The sequence below is a fragment of the Eucalyptus grandis genome, chromosome 3 (assembly GCF_016545825.1).
Source record: "Eucalyptus grandis isolate ANBG69807.140 chromosome 3, ASM1654582v1, whole genome shotgun sequence".
NCBI classification, from domain to species: Eukaryota; Viridiplantae; Streptophyta; class Magnoliopsida; order Myrtales; family Myrtaceae; genus Eucalyptus; species Eucalyptus grandis.
The window spans coordinates 64,865,906-64,886,318 of NC_052614.1; the positions used below are offsets into that span (position 1 = coordinate 64,865,906).

Below are 20,413 nucleotides of genomic sequence, written 5' to 3' on the forward strand. Positions count from 1 at the left end.
CACATTGCATGATGAAGGCGACTCATTGCTCAATAAAACCAATTTTACCCTATCATAGGCCTTCTACATATCCGATTTCAAAATACTCTGAAACCTCTTCTTTCTCTTCTTTTCTTTTTCTTCTTTCTTATTTTGATCCTCAAGTTATGTAACACTTCATAAACAATTACAATATTATCTTGAATCTGCCGTCCTTTGACAAAGGCACTTTGTTTTGTGGCTATTAACTCGGGAAGCCAAGGTTTCAGCCTATTACCCAATACATTCGATATGATTTTATAGCTGAAATTACAAAAGCTAATACGTCTAAACTAACTTATGCTTTCTAGATTTTTAACTTTAGGGATGAGAGAAATATGTTTCTTGTTTATGAAAGAGTTGAGGGAATCTAACTTAAAGAAATCTAAAATAATTGAAACAAATTCATCTTGATTTCCTCTTAGTAATGCTGATAGAATTGTCCATTAAGTCCATTAAGCCTTAGGCTTTTAGAGCACCTAATTGAAAAACATCTTTTACTTCCTCTAGCATTATAGTGGCCAACAAGTAGTCATTAATTTCATCATCAATAGGTTGGGGCATTATTTTAGAATGGGTTAAAAATCCCTCGATTTCATTGATTTGTAAAGAGAGCAATAGAAATCCCTTATATGCTGTTTGAGAGTATTATGATCCCTACTTCATTCAATTCAATGTTTGCTGCTAGTTTACATTCAGTTCAAGTAAATAAGTCATCACAACACATCGACCCAATATACATTCCAACATCACTGATTTATATTTGAGAATAAACAAAAACATAGTACAAACAGTATCTCATTCATTCATTCTTTCATTTATTCTCATTCCTTGACCTCCTCACAAGCATAAGAAGTAACACATAATACATATGACAGCAAAAAAAAAAAAAAAAAAAAAATTGCCACAACGATCTTGTAGACAACACAAAACTTCTTCTTATTTTCCAAAAAAATAAGTACATTTCTCTACTCATTTACAACTATGGCAGTTGGAGAAACTTCTTCTCATCTTCTAGTACTTTACATTTCATCATAAAATAGGATAAACAAAAAAACAATAACACGATAAACGCTTGGTAATACTTTCGTTCAATTTTCATCCTTGAAACTTCATTCTTCAAATGGTTAGCAGAAGATGCTTGAGCTTGTATTGAGTCAACATCATCCAAGTTGTCTACAAGCATAGATGGAGGTTGATGACATCCATCAAGTAGGTTTAATATCATCTATGTGGCTTGGTGAGAGAATTTCGCATCGACCCATTTGAAATATTTGCACTTCGACCATTCTCTGTATCGGGTACATCCATAGAATCTTTTTCCACGATTCATTCGAGTCCATGATATTTTTCTTGGACTTGGTAATTCACAAAAACAGAAACGCTCGCCTTCTCCTTCGCTTTGGCAAGAGAAATTTGAGCCACTGCTGAAAGTCTTGCTCTTCATTTCCAATATTTGACTGTAGAATTTTGGACAAATCGATTAGGATTCGGGATTAGGGCTCTAGCGCTTCAATGACATTTTGCCCAATTTAGGGTTTTAAATTTAGGGTAATTTGGGAGATGACGTCGTTTTGACTGATTTAAGGACTCTATTTTGGCTAACTATAGAGACGACATCGTTTTGGGTGAATTAGAGCTGAGTCAGCTCTTCAGCAAGTCACCTCAATGAGAAATATTAATATTTAATTGCCGTGTATGATTTCCAGCCGGTTTCGCCGAATGTGGCACTCAAGTGTCCCACTTTTCTTAAAATTTGGCAATTAAATGTTACTTTCGTAAGTTTTGGCACTTAAGTATCCCTTTATGCCAACTTATGGCACCTAAAGTGACATTTTGCCTATTTTCATCATTTTTTAGTGGTAATAGTGGTCTGTAGTCTCCTTTGCACCGTCGTGGCATGGATGGTGTTTCTGTTACCCTATTGATGCCAATTAATTCGAGATCTCAAATCTTAATACATCTCTTGTTTTCACAATTTCTCCATATGTTCCACAATTTCTTGGGATTTCTTCTTACAAAAAGATCCAAGTGCTCCATTTGATGCGATGTATTAGAAAGCTTTTTTTGCTCCATAGTGTGAGTTTCTTAGAAATCTCTTGTATTTTCTTCAAGAAGTTTCTATGATGCAATAGGAGTTTCTTCCAAGTTCTTTTTATGATATCCCCACATTTTTAATCTTCTATCTAATCGGATTTACAATTGAACTCTTTCTTTCGTCTATTGTAAGCTAGATGCGAGGTAAGTAGAAGTGGGTATGATCCGATCCCACAATAAATAAAGCCAGAACCTCTATATTAGGAAAAACAATCTTTTGTTTCATTATGCATAAAATCATATCCAACCTCTTTTTGACCAGCCTTCTTTGTTGTTAGTTCATGCATATGCACAAGAGCAATCATTCAAAAAATCTTAAAAAGTGACAATTCTATAGTGATCTGCCTCTTTTTTTCCTACATTCTCCCAATTGTACAAGATTTCATTAGAATCTCCCATGCACATTCACGGGAGTTAGTTGTTTGCTTGGATACTCCATATTTGTTGCCATAGGATAAGTCTCTCTCGAAAACTCATTGGAGCGTGAAGGGGAGTAATCCTCATTTGTCTTCCATTGGTAGGATCCTTGCATTCCAAGTCAATGAGTTCTTTGGAGTTGGAAATTGCTTTTAAGACAAAATCTTCACGTTACATGATAGCTAAACCCCCTGCAATTCCTTTTGGTTGCTCTAAGAACAAGTTTGGGAACTTGAGACGCCATCTAACATGATCCTCCAGCATCTCTTTACTTAAGACAGGCGGCACGTACGTTAATAATTTTCAGTCAAAATTAGATGAATAAATTTAAAATGTCTAGAATTGGATTGATAATAATACAGTAAGTTTAGAAAATTTTTAGTAATTTTCCCATCACTTATTAATAATAATAAAAAAGTTGGTCTCTTTTTTTATGTCTACAACTTTTTTGTAGGCACGGATGAAATTGAATAATAAATGGCTGATGATGCATCAAGATCTCACGTAATTTAAAGTCAATTAATTGTGAGAATATTAATCCGAACAAAATTGCTTGCTTTTTTTTTTGGAGAAAAAAGTAAAAAAAAAGTTTCATCCAATAGAAAATAATTAATTAAAGTTTGAGTGTGAGAAACTTATTTAACAGTGGAATTAAGTTGTATTGCCCAATTTGCATACAGTTTCTCCTTTGCTCTATTTGAGCCTACATATGAAGCTCGACCCAAAAAGGTTGTTGGGTTATAAATAAATATTCTTGTGGTCTTAATAATTTCATTGTCAAATCACTCTATCACATATTCCATCATTTTCCTATCTAACCTTATCACATCTCACAAAAAAAAAGCTCACATGGTCAAATGTAACTTTTATTATTATAAAGATCATAAGCTAAAATATACATAAGAGATATGTCTTGATATGTATGATTAGATCGGTACACTCATACCATATTTATCCAAAATAAATTTTTGTATTACAAAAACTCTCGAATTAGTACATTCGCGCCACATTCACTCCAAACTAGTATATTGACACCACATTTACCTTTAATTAATTTTTATATCACAAAAACTCTACTGCAATTGCCTAAAAAAGTCCCAAATTTATTATAAGTGAGGATAAATACATCACAAATACATCAGTTTTGGGTAAATGTGGCATGGTGCATCAGTATATCAATTTAGAGTAAATGTGATATGAATGTACCCAATTGAATGTCTAATGGATTCAATCCTGTGTGGCTTGCTCTGGTTGGGTTCACGTCCTCATTCTTCTTGAGGGCAATTTGATGAAAAACTCTGGGTTTTTTCCACAAATGATTGGAACATTTGGCAAGAAACTCTAAGTGGTTTTCGGCACATGACTCCAAAAGGGTTTAGAGGATCGAATTAAGGGTTTCAGGCTAGATCAAATAGAGTCTCTTAATCTCTACAAAATCTTGGAACTACGTTTGAAACTTAAGCCCATTGGGCATAATCCCAAGATGTGGGATCTGAGTTAAGATATCCTAGCTAGTGATGATGTCTCGATTTGGCAATGGGGATCTGATAATCCGAGTAGTAATTGGACATTGAGGAAAGAATTGGATTTTGATGGGTTTAAACCTTATTTGGGTAGGAAAAGTAGTAGAAGTAGAATATCAAGTATGATGTTTCCAATATTCTTTAAGAAAAATCTTTGGATCAAGGATAAATGAGTTTGCATTAATGTCTATAAGTACAATGAGAGGAATGGGTTTAGAGGACTAGGATGAAATGAGCTAGATAGGAACATATGGCTTGAAAGAAAGAGGTTTTTCTTTTGTAACCTGGATGGATGAGAATTGGTTTTGGCTTACTAGAGGGGATGATGCTTCATAAAAAAAGAACATGCCATTGTGGGCAAAATCATCTCCTTCATCTTCACTATTTTAAAAAAAAAAAAATTTCTATGACGTAAATAGTTTTGTTGGAAAGTTCATCTTCAAGAGAGAAGACTGACTAAAGATCATCTTCTGCCAGAGAGAGACCGGTTTTCTTATAGATGGCATCCACAAGATTTATACTTCTTTTGTAGGCTTGTGGATAATTTTTTGCAAAATGTCATTTATGACCATAGATAAAGCAGTGATCTTTCTTCTTCTTTTTGTCAAATATATCTCTCTATTGGTATCGACAATTCTTTTTAAGAAACTTCCATTTTCCTTTCTATCTTTTGGAAGAATGCTTTCAGAATTGCTTTTGTTTTTTGTTTGGACAATCACATGAAGAATCTCTATGGCCACATTTGATTTGGAGACAGTCTTCTGCAGGCTTTGCCAAGCATCTTATTATTTTTTAAGAATTCCTTGAATGCCTTTTTCCTGAGACATAATTTGCAAGGGCTTCATAAATCTCTCGTTGGATTTCTCCGAGGGAAGCATCTAGAGTTCTCTGATTCTTTGATTGAAAATACTTGTCAACCATATTGTTAATTTGCTTTGACACAAATGATAAGAAAACTGGTTTGAGAGCTAGATCTTCACTAAGGGCATAGTAAAGCTTCATTATTTCTTGGCAATGTATATAAGATCTTTTTGCTCATAAGAATAGCATTTTCTCTTAGAGAATTCTTTTCTTTTTAGCTCTACGAGGTCCTCTAGCCTCCCAATGAAGTAAATGTGTCAAATTATCTGGTCAAAATCTCGTGCCAAGAACATATTCTAATTTGCTAGAGCAAGAGCCAACGACTGATCTAGCAAGCTGCCTATAAATTTGGCAATGAACTGTATAGAATATGAAACTGGTCATTTTCTGGATCAGTAACTTTGGTGTTCATCCAAGCATAGAACTCTTGTAGCCTAGCATGCCACTTGTGATTTGAGATATCATCAAGTGTGAAGGTGAGATTGGAGGTTTTATTTCCACAATTGGTATTCTACAAGGGAAAATTGTCATGTTTTCTTCATCTCCTTCTTCAGGTTACATCATGAAGTTAATGCGAACTTGTTCAAGAATAGGTTGAGCTTGCTCATTGTCCATGGAAGTAGATGATGTAGTGTTTGACTTAGGGCCCGTTTGGTTCGGCTGTGGGGAAATGTCATTGGGAGAATGCAAATATCTTTGAGGGAAATGAGCTTTCGGAAATGTTAGACCGTTTGGTAAATTTTAGTATTGAAATGCAACTTAGCATAAACACCGTTTGGCAAAATTTACATTTGTAATTAGCTTTTGTTATTTATTTTTTTTTTTTAAAGTCTGAAATCAAATTCCAGCGGCCGGCCACTGCCTGCCAATCGCCGGCCATCGCCGGACGGCCAGATCTGGTCGCCGAAGGTCGCGGATGCTAGATTTGGCCATCCGACGGCTAGATCTGGCCTCAAGACCGCTAGATTTGGCCTCGCGTGGTCGCCTGGCTCTCGCGAGACCAGGCGACGCCGGTTGAGGTCCGCGCGACCTCAGGCCACCTCGCCTGAGGTTGTGCGACCTCAGGTGAGGCTTCTCGGCGGCCAGATCGTAGCTGAGCGCCGCCGCCTTTGGCAAAGAAGAAGACAAACGGCGAAGAAGAAGGCAAACAGCGGAGGAGACGATGAACAGTGACCGATGAACAGTAAAATCGCATCTCCGGAATGCCCAATGCTCAAAGCTGGTCCCCCCTCGGCATTCAGCTTTCAGCATTTAAAATGCCCACATTTTGCAAATGGGCATTCAAAAGCCTTTGCCAAACACCCAAAATTTCCCCCCAAGGGGCTTTGGGGGCCCAAAGCCCATTGGGAATGCCCAACCAAACACCCCCTTAGACCCAGAGGCTTCAGAGTATGAATCTTGTATAGATTGGATTCTATCACAGCCTACCATGGTAACACTGAGGGGTTGGAAATCATGTATGAAGATGGAGGGTCAAATGGTGGAGCCTCAAACTGTTTTGATTTTGTTGATTTTTCTGCTGATATTTGGCTGTAGATTTCAATTTTTGTTATGCCAAGAACCTTTCTTTGATGGCCCTCACGTCATGCCTGCGGTTTGGTTTAAGCTAGAAAGAGACAGAAGGGATGGAGTAGTGATAGAACTCAAAAGGAGGAATGAAATTTTTTCCCATGAAGAGGAAAATAATTAATCAAAGATAGAGGTAGAAGAAGAGAGTTGTGCTTCCTCTCTTGGCTAGTTTGGAGTTCTTTGATCTGTTTCTAAAGTCTTTCTACTTCAACTGATTGATCATCAAGGTAATATTTAGGTCTTACTAACCCGGCTTTTATTTTTTTGTAGTTTTGTTTAATAAAGTTGAAGAAGCTTGTTTTAGATCCCTGAGATTTGATCTACCTGTTGATGGACACGATCTACTCGAGTTTTGACTTCTCCCACTTTGGTATAGACTTCAGCCACTTGAGTTTTGAGAGCATTGAAGCCTACTTGTTTTTCTACCTCAATGTGGTAAGGCCCTTGTTTTGACTAAGGTATTTTTTGTTTGCCAATTTAGGACGGATTCTGGGGATCAAGCTCTCTAGTAGTTTCACTAGAATTAATTTTAATGGGATTGGGAATGTTGGGTTGGTGACTGTACCTAGTTGGACTTGTGAATTTTTCCAAAGGTGAAAAATTAAACTCATTAAACATGCAAATGTGGGAGAGGATAAATGGCTTAAGGGGAATTTTTTTTTATGTTGATTTGCATAATTGAAAAATGTCTGGATCATAAGTCAAATTTTTCTTGGCCCATTTGAGGATGGATTTGTAGCATGGTTTGATAGGAGAAAGAGGTTGTGATCTTCTATTCAAATGGTTTTTTTTGAAAACAATGATTTTGAATTTTGAGAAGACACAAAAAATTGGTATCATTCTTCATCCTCTCCTAGTGGCCCATGAGAAGGGTCCCTCTCCTGCCATTTTTGGAAGAATGGATCTTTGGATTTCCATTTTCTTCCGGAAGGCCTATCATCGCCATCCGGATCTAGCATCATATAGACTTGACATCAATATACAAGTTTGGCAGTTTTGTAGCATGTAAATTAGTTTGAGGTAAATATGACTAAAATATACAAATTTAAGATTTTTGGTGATATTAGCTTTAATATTTTAAACAATCCTAAATAGTTTAATTACAATAACTTGTAAATAGAATCGAATGACTGATTTGCTTTTATCATAAAAAGTCAAGGCACCGTATGGTCACATTCCACAGTCGCTGAGGTACATATGGCAATCTTCTCCTCCGTTTGATTAAAAAGGACTACATCGAATGTTTAGGGAACGAACGAAATCTCACGTCAGGCCAAAATTCAGGACGATTGGGTCTTTTTTTTTTTTTTTTCCCTTCGGTCTTTGCATTATTTCGAAAAGTTTTGGCGGCTACGTTGGTTTGTATTTTTTTTTTCCCTTAACTTAAAGGTCGGAGTTGAATGATTGATTTGAGTTAAATTAAAAAAAGGAAGAAGAAGAAGAAGGATAATCTTTCACGGAAAACACATGCCCAAAATAGTAGAGAGAGAGAGAGAAATTGCAGAAGAAAAGCGGGGGGCCCTGGTTCCTAGCCATTCTTTTTCCACTGCAGTTGCACAATCCACTCCCTTCTCTCTCTCCCTCTCTCCCTCTCTCTCTCTCTCTATCTGAATCGCACCGGTTGGCGCTAGGGTTCGGATTTGGATTGCGCCTTCCTTCCTCTCCGATTCGAGGTCTTCCCCTCTCTCTCTCTCTCTCTCTCTCTATATCTCTCTCTCTCTGCGCGATTTGCTTGTAGATCAATGGAAGGGAGGGAGGGAGAAGGAGGAAAAAAATGGGGAAGAAAAAAGATTGGGCCTTGCATGTTGACGAGCTTTTTCCGGTTTCCGCTGATCGGCTCGTTGTTTTTTTATTTCCTTTTTTTTTTTACGGTATTTTGAGCTCGATCGATGCGTGCTGTGCTGCTGGATGGTGTTTCCGGGTTACGCATTGTTTGTTCTCTCTTTTTTTGTGGTTGGGGTTTCGCTGTTCTTGGCCGTTCTTGCGCCCCGGTTCGAGGCGATCGCGGAGGGATCCTCGGATTGCGAAAGCCCAATGGCTTGGCTTGGATTGGATTGCGTTGTGGTCGTGTTGCCTGGGGGGGTTCGGCATGTGGCGGCGTGGTTAGTGAATTGGTTTTGATGGGGACGGTTTGGTTCAAGTGCGACCATTTCTATTATTATGTTCTGAGTAATTGTGTTCTTGTGTTCGATATTTCCTTTCCTGGCAAATGAGGAGCTTTGCATTCATCTCGGATTGCTTAAGCTGTGAAAAATAGCCTTGGGGGTTGGGATTGGGGAAGGTCGAGCTGATTTTGTACCCGGTTTATATGGGTTTGGAGCGTGGTTTGTTTGTAGAACCCCCTATTTTGGCTTAATGGAACGCGGGTTTGGTTCTGTCTATTAGGATAAGAAACAGGTTGCTGTCAGTGAGTCCGCTTCTTGTCATACCCGTGTCGGCAGGAAAACCATGACTAGATCATAAACAAGCTGATATCCATGGCTAAAGCATGTCAGTCTTGCTACATTTCTTGCCATTGATATATTCAATAATAGAAATGCATCTTGCGAGCGCATGTATGCATGTACAGGCCTGCTGTACATGCTTTTGTGTGTATATCCTCATGCAGGTGCATGAGTTCTTGATCTTTTATGCATCAAACGAATTCTTGCTTCTAGCTTCTACCCATTGATTTGTGCATGTACTTCTTTGGACCCAGTGTCCTTTTCTTGTCACCCTTCTTGTCTCTCATGTCTTGATTGTGGATGGATGATGTTGTTCAGGCCAAAATTATGGAATGCTGCATCATGATGTTGGGATAACAAAGAATCTGAATAACTGAAGGATTCTGATCCCCATCGCTCTAGAAAAGCACTTCTTCCCTGATAAGATGGAGGACGAGAATGGCCTTGACCTTGGTTTGGGTCTCTCTTGTGGTGGATCTGCTGGGAAACTAAAGGGCAAAAGTGGTACTGGTACCTCAGACTCAACGGCAGAAGAAGATAGGGGGAGTAGAATAGTTGGTGATTTTAAAGATTTTCTACAAAGTGGTTCACAAAAGCAGGACTCTGGAGCTGGATCTCAAAGTGATTCAGCAAAACCTCCGGAAAACTTCTTCAGCGATCTTTCAAAGGCATCCAGTGATGCAGATGCTTCTGTGAATTTGAGTGGAAAAGGACAATGGGTTGCTGGGATCTACAGGCCTTCTGAAAGCAATGGAGAAACCCAAACAGAGACGAGCAATAAAAGGAGAATGCCTTTTGATGAGATAAATTATCAAAATAAGCATGGAAGAGAAGTTAATTATGGTGATGTGCATGACAAGCCTAAAAGTTCGTACATCTCCATAACAACAGAAGATGGTTCAGCTGCTGATAATGAAGATGTGGCAGATTCAGAAGTTGAGGGCTCAACCTCAAGATTGGCCCAACACCATGATGACGGCTCTAAACGGTTCAATCCAGAGCTTGCAAAAGAAGCTCATGGGTTCTCTGATCGTAGGCCTGCAGAGTTGCAAAACCAGAAGAGATTTCATACTCCATCAGAAAATGAGTTCAAACTCGGGAACCCAGGTTATGGCATTCCATTCTCTATCCAACCGATGAACATGGTAAATGGGTCCCAATCAGTCCCTCCAAGGGACTCTAACTCTACAGCTACACCAGGCCCAACTGGTTATCCACCTGCCGGAGTTATACAGCCAGTGACTTCAGCTAATTTGCCAATGATGTTTGGGTACCCATCAGTTCAACTTCCTACAATGGATAAGGATCACCCATGGGGTTTGATTCCTCATGCTCAACAGCCGCATTCTTCATACGTAGGCAAAGTTCCACCTAACTTAGGTAAATTTAATGCTAGGTCAGAGTATTTCAAGGTTACAATATTGCGGTGTTTTCTTTATGGAATATTGCTATGAGAATACATGTCCCCATTCCAAAATTGTGTCTTTGTACCTCATAATCATGACAGGCATTCTTGTGATTAGGATCGCTAGTCTAGAATGTTTCATGACCTGTATAGCCTTTGTGGTAGGTTTAGTTATTCTTTTCACTTAAGGTTTAGTAATCTTTGGGCTGTATTTTGTTGCTGCTCAAGCACTATTATGAAAGGCCCTGATGAGCTATTGCTACCTCAAATATTTGAACTACTCATAGTTGTTATGAGCATCTGACCATAATTCACAAATGAGACCTTAACATCTCAGGCTTTGACCTTTCGTAGACTGTATACTCGTGCTATATTAAAGGGATAGCATATGATATTGGTGATGGGGTGATGGGTGTTGTGACTATCTGTTTTCATTATGCATAATATGTAACATGAAAGGTTTTCCCTTTCTCTGCTTCTTGTGTTTCATGTCTGCCTGTATTAATAGGTTAGCATATGATAATGCATCTCTATAATTGTTGCAGCCTCCAATCAAGTGGTTTCTCGTACTTCACCTGAGGTCACCCAATATGGTGGGAGAATGCCCGAACTGGTCAAAGGTGAGGAGAAACAGCACAGGTCTGAAGAAGCTTCCTCTACTCGGACAGAAGAAGATGTGAAGGGAACAGCCGAAGGCTTTTCCATAGACTATACTACTATCAAGCAGGGTATTGCTGCAGAAGTGAAATTTGGTGGATGTGGTTCCTATCCAAATCTCCCTTGGGTTTCTACTACTGGACCTGGCCCAAATGGAAGGACCATTTCAGGTGTTACTTACAGATTCAGTTTGAACCAAATCAAGATTGTTTGCGCTTGTCATGGTTCCCACATGTCCCCTGAAGAGTTTGTCCGTCATGCAGCAGAGGAGCCAGCTAATCCAGATGGCGGTGCTGGTTTGTCAACGTTCCCGAACAACAATCCTGCTGCCTCTGCTCAGAGCTGATGCTTTACCAGATAGCCCCCTGTTGGCCACTATCTCTGGCCTCTGATCAAGAAAACAGGGTGTTGCTTTGTATATTAGTGAGATTCCCTCACTTCCTCGCTAATTTACCTCATTGGCGATGTACTTTTTAGCCTGCTTATGTTTAATTAATTTCTGCAGTAACCCACTCCCCTAGTTTCTGTATGTAATAATGTTCTAGAATCTAGTATCTTGTTCTTGTCAAGTAGTGATATTTAATAGTTTGGATTCTGCATTATGTATTTCGAATTGATTCCATCTATCTGAAGATCAGTTAACTCTGACTTGATAACCTAATTGCTAGAATGGGGTTGAAGGACTCTTTTTTCAGGGCCACGGAGTTGAATCTCAATGCAGGCGCTGCAATTGGCCGCTTTCTGTATTCACATACAAGAACTGGTTCATATGCTTGAGGCTTGAGCAAAGCCAAGTTCGCTTGGCTTCTTAAAATATGCAGAGGTTTGGAGCTGCTCCTCCATTCACTTTTATCAAGCATTGTGTCCCAAAAGCATATGTAGGGATGATGATAGCTCTTGTTAGTTAGTGTTTCTCCTATTGAGCAAGCTTTGGATACCCGGAGTCTGAAGGCATTGTTAGTCGTTGGAATTGATTTTCTAACGGCTGATGAATATGGTTCTTGTAGTGAGAATTCCATATGTGCAGGGATTATTATAGTTCTTGTCGGAATTGATTTTCTAACAGTTAATAATAGGGAATCTTTGGGACCAACTGATTGAGATGCAATTGTTAGATCGATTGCAATCTTTCTACTGTCACCTAAGTAGAAAAGGATTCGAAAACTCAATCTCACTTACTACCTACTGGTAAAGGTGCTAAGGCAAGTGACAACACTATAGTTAAATGGCAAAACATTAGCTGACGGCAATTGGAGATTTCTGTTACCGGCAGTTTCTCCTTATAATTCGACTCTTTTGTTGCGATATAGACGGACGGATACTAAATGTAGAAACTAGAATATTATATCAGGGATGAGATTACATTTACCCGATGCAACCTTATTAAGATTGGTTCATAAAATTGGTAAATCAAGCAGATGCGGTAACAGATTGCCGGTCTCGATTGTGATCTTACTCGTTCCTTTTTTGTTATTGCAATACTGTACCCGGACAAATGGAGTATCCGAGATAATTCCAATTTTATCTGTCTCGATAACATAATACAAAAACAAATCCTACCCGTTATTTCTCAGCATGGACAAAAGATATTCGTATTCATCACGCATGAATTATCTGTCATCCTTGCGTCATAATGCCTTGGCGACCTCCTCTGTTATTTCCCCGCTCGTTCGTCTTGCTCATGTGCGTCCGGAGAAAGTGTCGCCGCATGTTTGTGTTCGTGTTTATTCCTCGCTGATCGTTCTTCTTAGTAAAAAAGTGTTGCACATGATCAGACTGATAATTAAGACAAGTAGTTTTTGTTTTGTCTCTTCTATAATTGGTCATGTATAGTACGCACGACCTAGAATGGTATAAGAACGAAATAATTTGATAAGTTACGGATTACATCTTGTAAGATGGGCATAAGCGCTCGTTTTATCTATTATTTTCTAATAACCACGCCAATCGCCGTGTAATTTATATGTTAGTCAACCCTCATATCATCAGTTAAATGGCATCTACTTTCTAATAATGATTATGATTATTGGTATAAATAACGTTATAAACTACGTTAACGTGCAAACATTATCCTTGTAATTCTCGGCATGAGTTTCTCTAATTTTATTAACTAAGGATGTCATATGTGTCAACAAAATTAGAAGATAAAAGGGCTAAAGATTGATTTCATAAATGGGCATAGAAACACGGCCAAAAGTAATAGACAGAAAAAATAAGGGTTGCCGGGAGTAAAGTGTTTATCTTTTTCAAATATCGAATGCAAATCGTAATTTTTCTTAATAGGAACAAAGAGCAAAACCGAGCAATTGGACGAGAATACCATGTTGCCAGAATATTTCTAATATGAATATGAGATGAGATGTATGTGTACTCAATGCGTTTACTTTGAACAAATCAATTTGGTAGGTACCACGTGAATTTTATAAGATTTGAACAGTTGGTTCCAATCATCGAATTCACATGGATATCATACCCCCCATGTCTGTCTCTTGTTCTTCAAGGCCAGCATGTCAGTCAACCAAGATACACCAATCTGACATGACCTGTTTGATACTTGCTTCAGTTTCCCTCAATACATAAAAAAGCAATTCTGAACAAAGCTGGGCAGAGCATGTTAGGGATGATTTCTGTCCACATACGTTGTTGCACCCAAAAAAAAAAAAAAAAACTAAATAACGACACGTTGCACGAAGAATCTTGAATCTCAAACGTCTTAACATAACTTCCAAGTTGCTAATTTTATTGTTTTGTCTTCTGTCGTGAAGATACATTAACATGGGTTTAAATAATCCCTCCCCATCGAGCAAACAACATGCGGCGTCATTAGCTCAATTTAGCGTCCTCCACTTGTATTGCTTATTTTCGTAGACTGCCTAAGTCAACGGTTTGAATTTGTTTGTTGCTTGTTCGATTTTGATAATGTTAGCATCGACGACAACTAAGGTAGATCGAGATTGGCGTTTGCTTACGGTCTCGGTTGTCTTTTGCCTGGATGAGGACGATGGCCTATGCAGTGATCTCACCCTGCTTCTTGAGCCCAAAGGCTGGAGGACTTCTTCAAATTGCTTACCTCTTCGCACGCCCCAAACATTGACTATTCTTATTTGCATCCTTTACATTTCTTGTTTTCTGGGGTGGGCATATAGAAAGGGAAGACAATTTCTTCTTTCTTTTTTCGTTTTATGAGACTGAAAAGGAGAAATTTGCAACGCCCTTTAAACCACTTGGTCAATCACAAAGTCATTCGATAAGCCGTCCAAGCCTTTTTATATTAGGGCTTTAAATGATTTTTCTCAAGGCACGTCGAATAATTATAAATAAAAAAAATTTATTTGTTTCGAAAATGTGTTGACCAAGGAAATATCTTAACCTAGAGGATGAAGCCGCTTTCCAATCGTCATTCCATGGTGTGTCAAAAGGGGTGGTTGATGTTGGGAGCTTAATGTATTGGATTTAGAGCAAATCAAGGATAAAAGAAGGGCAAAACTGCATTTAGGACTTCGGAACAGTTGCCACTCAGGTGAATGAACATATCGAGTTGCAGTTCAATTAGCTCCTTTCACATGGGGATAAATCTATTCTTTTTATGCTGCATCAGTTGATTCTGAATTTTGAAACTGTCTTTGCATTGTCATTGACCAATCTGTTTTTATAAACTAAGTCCTTCCATCTCTACGTCACTACATGAATTTCCGACTTTAATAAAGCTTCCTCTGGAGAATAGATTTCAACGAGTTTGGACAGACATAAAACAGCGTGAGAACAAATGAGGAGATCTCGCTGAACCAGAGAAGGATTCTCTATTTAGAACCTCTAGGAAGGTTTCTGCACGTATAGAGTTTCGAGTTTTCGACATTCGAGGCCGAAGTGTCAGCTCCCGATCCACACATGAATCGAGCCCACGTCTACGTCTTGATCTTCTGTTGGGTCTTCTTCTTGCACGTCGAGGCGCAAATCCCACCCCAGGGAGCGGTTATCTCGCAGGATGACTCGAATGTCCAGTCGAGCCTCGGGGTTGTCATGGCAATACTCTCCCTGATGTTCTTGATTGCTTGCATCCTCCTTGTCTATGCCAAGTACTGTCTCTCCAGCAGATCGGCCATCCATAGCGACCCGGAAGCTCTTCTTTGGCTCACGAGGTCGAGATCGCAGTTATCAGGCATCGACAAGACGGCGATTGAGTCGCTCCCTTTCTTCAGGTTTTCCTCGCTCAGGGGATCGAAAGAAGGGCTCGAGTGCGCGGTGTGCCTCTCCAAGTTCGAGGACGTCGAGATCCTCCGGCTGCTGCCTCAGTGCAAGCACGCCTTCCACATCGAGTGCATCGACCGCTGGCTCGAGAACCACTCCAGCTGCCCCATCTGCCGGCTTAGGCTGAGCGTGGAGGACCCGGCGATCTTCACCTACTCAAGCAGCATGAGGCTTCGGAACCAATCCAGCCGACACGATGACTCGAATCCGGAGCTTCTCTTCGTCCAAAGGGAGGAGGGTAATCGCGGGTCCTCCAGGTTCGGCATCGGGAGAAGCTTAAGGAGGATGTTCAAGGCCGACAGGGAAGACGAGGTCTCAATCCGGGATGCGGCCAGAAACGCCGATCAGGACCCGAGAGGCGACCTGCACAAGTTCAATCACAGGATCCTGGTGCCTGACGGGTTCTTCAAGAACAGGTGGAGCAATGTGAGCTCTTCGGACCTGATGTTCCTGAATTCAGAAATGCTGAGCTCCGCGTCAAGCAACAGGTTCTCTTCCCTGGAGGCAAATCCTGGCCAGTCCAAAACCAGCAGAGCCAACGACGAGGGCCAAATTGGGAAGATCAGGGAAGAGATGGAGCTGAAGAGACTGTTTGAGAGCAAGCCCGGCCCGAAGAGCTTGACTAGCCCGGTCCTGATGGCGGGCCTCCCTCCTCCGATGGCGACGGGCAGGTCGAAGTATCTGCTGCCAGACGAGAAGAGGTCGATGTCCGAGATCACGGGGGTGTCGAGGCTCGGAGAATTGAACAGGAAGAGCAGGTATACCCAAGAGGCTTCCTCACAAGAAAATGGTGGGGGGTCGTCAAGGGAGGAGAGGATGAGAAGGCTGTGGCTGCCAATTGCCAGAAGAACAGCTCAATGGTTTGCTAACAGAGAGAGAAGATCTCAAGACTCTTGAGAATCAGAACCTAAGGCTAAAACCAGAAGATGTATAGGCTCTTTTGCTGTCTTTTTTTTTGGGAAATTGTAGATATGACTTCTGCATTATTGTTGATTTTCTGTTTCTTTTTCTTACCCTTTTTTTTTTCCTTTTTTGGGACACAATTCATGAATATCTCAGAGAACGGAGTAGGAACATAGAATTGGCATGATAAAGAGCACGCTGTCAATCCCTACTTTTGGCTCTGGGCTTCTCTTAAAATATCCTTTGTTGTTCCTCTTTTGCAGTTATACACAGAAAGTAAGAAAAACCAAAATTCTAATGTTACATATTTTAAAAAGAAATTGATTTTTTTTTTTTGGTAATACTTTATTTATTTTGTGAAAAATAAATGATTTGAAAAATATTTTTATAGATTTGGTTTGATAAGAGGCCACTCAGTCAATCCCTACTTTTGGAATTCTCTTAAAATATCCCTTGTTCCTCTTTTGCTGTTATACACAGAAAGTAAAACACCAAAATTGTAATGTTTTGTATTTAAAAAAATAAAAAATAACGATCCGTTTGTTTTGCGAAGAATAAATGATTTGAAAAATATTTTCTAAAAATAATCACTTGTATTGCTTAAAATAATTATATTGAAATATTTTCGTGAAAGATAAAAATAGTTTATGTTTATTCATTTTTCATAAGCGGCACAAATGATCATTTTCAAAAAAATATTTTTTGAATTATTTATTTCCCACAAAATGAGTCTAAATTTCAAGTATAGGTAGATTTGACACTTAAGGATGTCTATATGGTAACCTGCTAAATAATGCATGATTTTTTTGGTTTTCTAGAACCAAAAAAAAAAAAAAAAAAACAAAATCTGTTTGATAATTTTTTTGTTCACAAGAACATATTTGTTCTCGAAATAAATTTGAAACGGAATTAAGAAGTAAAAGAAAAATTGCTTCTCTATTCCTAGGCAAAATCAAACCCAAACCATTTGTGTTTTTTTTTTCTTTTTTCTCTTTCTCTTTTTCTTCCCCTAGCATATCATCGCACTAGCTCTCGTGTGGCCAGTCACTGGCCATTGCCATGGCGAGGACTGGCTAGAGGAAGAAGGAAAGAGAAGTAGAGAGAGAGAACAAAAAAAAAGAAAATATAATAAAATTATTAAAAACTAAATTAAATTCTAAATCACAAAAAAAAAAAAAAAAAAATTGAGGGTCGTATTAAAAGCATTTCTATTCTAAAAATAAAAATTTTTAGACAGTTACCAAACGCATTCGAATGTTTAGAAACTCGTTTAGGAAACCTGAATCATAAAAAAATTATTTCTAAGCGAGAGGTTACTTTTAGAAATAGAATGGTTACCAAATTCATCCTAAACCTTCATATTCTTTTTTTTTTCCCTAATTATCTTTTGGCAATTTATACATTTGACTTTTGGCGGTACTAGTGATTTTCTGTGTTTTTCTTTCCTTCTCTTTTTTCTTCGTGCGACACACCTCCTGAATTATCTTTAGAGCATATCGTAGACCCATAATTCATCCAAACATATGGGCCGTGCACCACATATGTGGCCCACCTCGGGTACTACTTTTTCGCAACGTTCACAACTCCGACAAGAGGCTTTAATAACTTTTATATAACACGCTCGAAAAACATTATAGCTATCTCACGATTAACTTTTCAAGAAATTACATGACCCAACTTTGAGATGCTATAATTTACACTAAGTTGTCACCAAATGTATAAGTTACATTGTTTGACAACACAATTACGGTAGATTGAGGTTTACTTAATAAACAATTGATCAATCGGATGAGATTGAATGGCACTGGCCAAGTACAATACGTCAACTAAGGTTGTATGATTGGATCAGTTTTTCACAGGAAAATGAAACAAATCGTCCTAAAAACCGAGCCAATTTTAAGTTCCGATTGGAACCAATCTGATTTTCAATTTTGAGTGAAGACTCGCTCGGGAACCAAACTCTTCATATCTTTTTCCATATTTCTCTCTCTCTCTCTCTCTCCCTCTGTTTTTTTTTTTTTTTGTTCCTTCCAACCTTGCTTAGACACTTCATGTCTCTCTAGCTCACGGCTCACTCTCCTCCTAGCTTGCTTGCAACTCACCCTTGCTTGTTCGAGCTTCCACAACACTCACCCTTGCTCGTTCGAGCTTCCACAACCTTCGCCGGTTCTTGACTTGCCTTTGCTTGCTCACCCTCACTCGTTTAAGTCTCACAACCCTTGCTCGTTCTTGACTCGCCTTTACTCACTTGTCCTCATTCTTCTTTTACTCTAAAATGTTTTGTTGCTCTTATCATTTTGTCGTAAAAAAAATTGAAACAAAAGAAAGAAACAAAAAGAAAAACAAGTTCCTAGACAGACTTTAGGAGTGTTTGATAATATTTACGTTCTTGGGAATAATTTCTTTTTAGAAATAATTATTTTCTATTTCTAATCTTTGAAAAAGTTTTTGAATAAAACAACACGTTTGGTAACTATACAAAATTTATATTCCTTGAATATAAAAAGAAAATGAATGAATTTGATACGCCCCACAAGTTTTTTTGTGATATAAAATTTCTTTTAATTTTTTAACAATTTTTTGAGATTTTTCTTTTTCTTTTTTTCTCTCTTCTTCTTTGTCCTCTAGCCAGTCACAGGGGGCAATGGGCGAGCGATTGGTCGATGGTGGGAAGGGATAAGCGGTTTCAGTTTCCTTACAAGTAGGGGTGAGCGGTTCTCCCGGGTAGAACCGGGAACCGGGGAACCGAACCGGAGGTTCCGGTTCGGTTCGGTTCTAAAGGGACCGGTTCGGTTCCCGGTTCCGGGCCAGGAACCGGAACCGGAACCGGAACGGCACTAGGAACCATAGGAACCGGAACCGGAACCGAACCGCCTCGTTAGGGCTCAAAAAACCCCCAAATCAAATATTCTCTCGCTTCTTCCACGAGTCCACACACACGACACTTTTAGTTTTCTTGAGTTCTCTCTTTGCCCGTCCGTTCTCCATCTCGCTCGACGCCACCGCCGGTCGCCCTCGAGTCTTGACGCCATCGTGGGTCTCCCTTGACGCCACGCGCGCTGGCCCGCGATCTCTGCTCGAGGCCACCTTCGCTCGCCTTGACAGACAGTGGGCTGACCTCTTCGCCCGTCCGTTCTCCATCTCTGCTCGCGCCACCGCCGGTCGCCTCGAGTCTCGACGCCACCGCCGGTCTCCTCGAAGCCATTGCCGGCGATCTCGCTCGAGGTCGAGGACTCGAGGCCACCTTCGCTCGCCCTCGACAAAGCACCGCGGCGACCTCTTTGCCCGTCCGTTCTCCGTCTCGCTCGACGCCACCGCCGGTCGCCCTCGAGTCTCGCGCCACCGCCGGTCTCCTCGACGCCACTTGCCGTTGATCTCGCTCGAGGTCGAGGCCACCTTCGCTCGCCCTCGCGGCACCGCGGCGACCTCGGCTCACCGTTTGCCCTCGACGGCACCGTCGCTCGCCCTCGACACCACCGCTCGCTGATCCCTGCTCGAGGCCACCTCCTCTCGCCCTCGACGACACGGCCGCTAACCTCGGGCGACCGCTTGCCCTCGACGCCATCGTCGCTCACCTCGACGCCACCACTCGGCCGACCCCTCGCTCGAGGCCACCTCTGCTCTCCCTTGACGGCACCGCCCCTGACCTCTAGCTCGCCGCTCGCCCTCGACGCCACCGTCGCTCGCCCTCGATGCCACCGCCGCTCACCCTCGACACCACCACTCGGCGGCCCCTGCTCGAGGCCACCTCCGCTCTCCTCGACGGTAAGATGCTATTTGCACAATTACTTATGATTTAACGATGATGCTTAATACCTTGTGAAGTCTTGTGAGATAACTATTTATTAAATGTCACTAATTTGATTGATGAAAAACCCTTGCGGGAGCTGCGCGTGAATAGTGTGTTTGGTGGCATTGCTTTGAGCCTTGAGGTATTTAAGAAAAGAGGTCATCAACGGAAGCATAAAGTGAGTTTCTTTTCTGCGTTTTGTTTTGGTCGTTGTTGGTTCATAATTTTGCCGGACTTTGAGTTAATTGTGTGGCGGACGTGTCCGGTTTAGTCATTCGCTGTCTTCGGAGGAAAGCACCGTTTCTCGGCTTGGCTTGTTTTCTTATTGGGCCATCGGGAACTTAATCTCAGTCAAAGTAAAATGTGGGTACTTTCTTGACTGCTTCCTAGACTCATCTCTGCGTTTTTGTCTTGAACGCTCGTCTCTCCTTCCGGTATGTTGCTTATGGTAGGGGACTTCATACTTTGTTTGGCTGCTTTT

The 20,413-nt window shown here is 40.3% G+C and overlaps 3 protein-coding genes across 4 annotated transcripts; 2 read left to right on the forward strand and 1 right to left on the reverse strand.

Annotated features, from left to right (window-relative positions):
• The first annotated feature begins 7,983 nt into the window (after positions 1-7,983).
• Positions 7,984-11,647, forward strand: LOC104438244 (ninja-family protein mc410). Of its 2 annotated transcripts, XM_010051342.3 has the most exons (4): positions 7,984-8,158; positions 9,248-10,309; positions 10,880-11,161; positions 11,255-11,647. In XM_010051342.3, exons 2-4 carry the CDS (start codon positions 9,355-9,357, stop codon positions 11,335-11,337), a joined length of 1,320 nt encoding a protein of 439 aa, XP_010049644.1. In that variant the 5' UTR covers positions 7,984-8,158; positions 9,248-9,354; the 3' UTR covers positions 11,338-11,647. The 2 variants fall into 2 exon arrangements, with proteins under 2 accessions (XP_010049644.1, XP_010049641.1); XM_010051339.3 differs by having other exon boundaries at positions 7,985-8,158; positions 10,880-11,647.
• Positions 11,648-14,511: 2,864 nt separating this feature from the next.
• Positions 14,512-16,423, forward strand: LOC104438245 (E3 ubiquitin-protein ligase ATL42). The gene has a single exon (XM_010051343.3). The coding sequence runs from the start codon at positions 14,880-14,882 to the stop codon at positions 16,134-16,136; it is 1,257 nt and encodes a 418-aa protein (XP_010049645.2). The 5' UTR covers positions 14,512-14,879; the 3' UTR covers positions 16,137-16,423.
• Positions 16,424-19,089: 2,666 nt separating this feature from the next.
• On the reverse strand, positions 19,090-19,707 carry LOC120292063. Its single transcript, XM_039309927.1, has one exon. The coding sequence runs from the start codon at positions 19,705-19,707 to the stop codon at positions 19,090-19,092; it is 618 nt and encodes a 205-aa protein (XP_039165861.1).
• Positions 19,708-20,413: the final 706 nt, after the last annotated feature.

Excerpts from the sequence above, each read along its gene's own strand:
- LOC104438244 (XM_010051339.3), top strand. The coding sequence starts at position 9,355 with ATGGAGGACGAGAATGGCCTTGACCTTGGTTTGGGTCTCTCTTGTGGT. Across the intron at positions 10,310-10,879 it reads CAAAGTTCCACCTAACTTAG|CCTCCAATCAAGTGGTTTCT; the intron begins GTAAATTTAATG and ends TAATTGTTGCAG.
- LOC104438245 (XM_010051343.3), top strand. The coding sequence starts at position 14,880 with ATGAATCGAGCCCACGTCTACGTCTTGATCTTCTGTTGGGTCTTCTTC.
- LOC120292063 (XM_039309927.1), bottom strand. The coding sequence starts at position 19,707 with ATGGCGTCGAGGGCAAGCGGTCGCCCGAGGTTAGCGGCCGTGTCGTCG.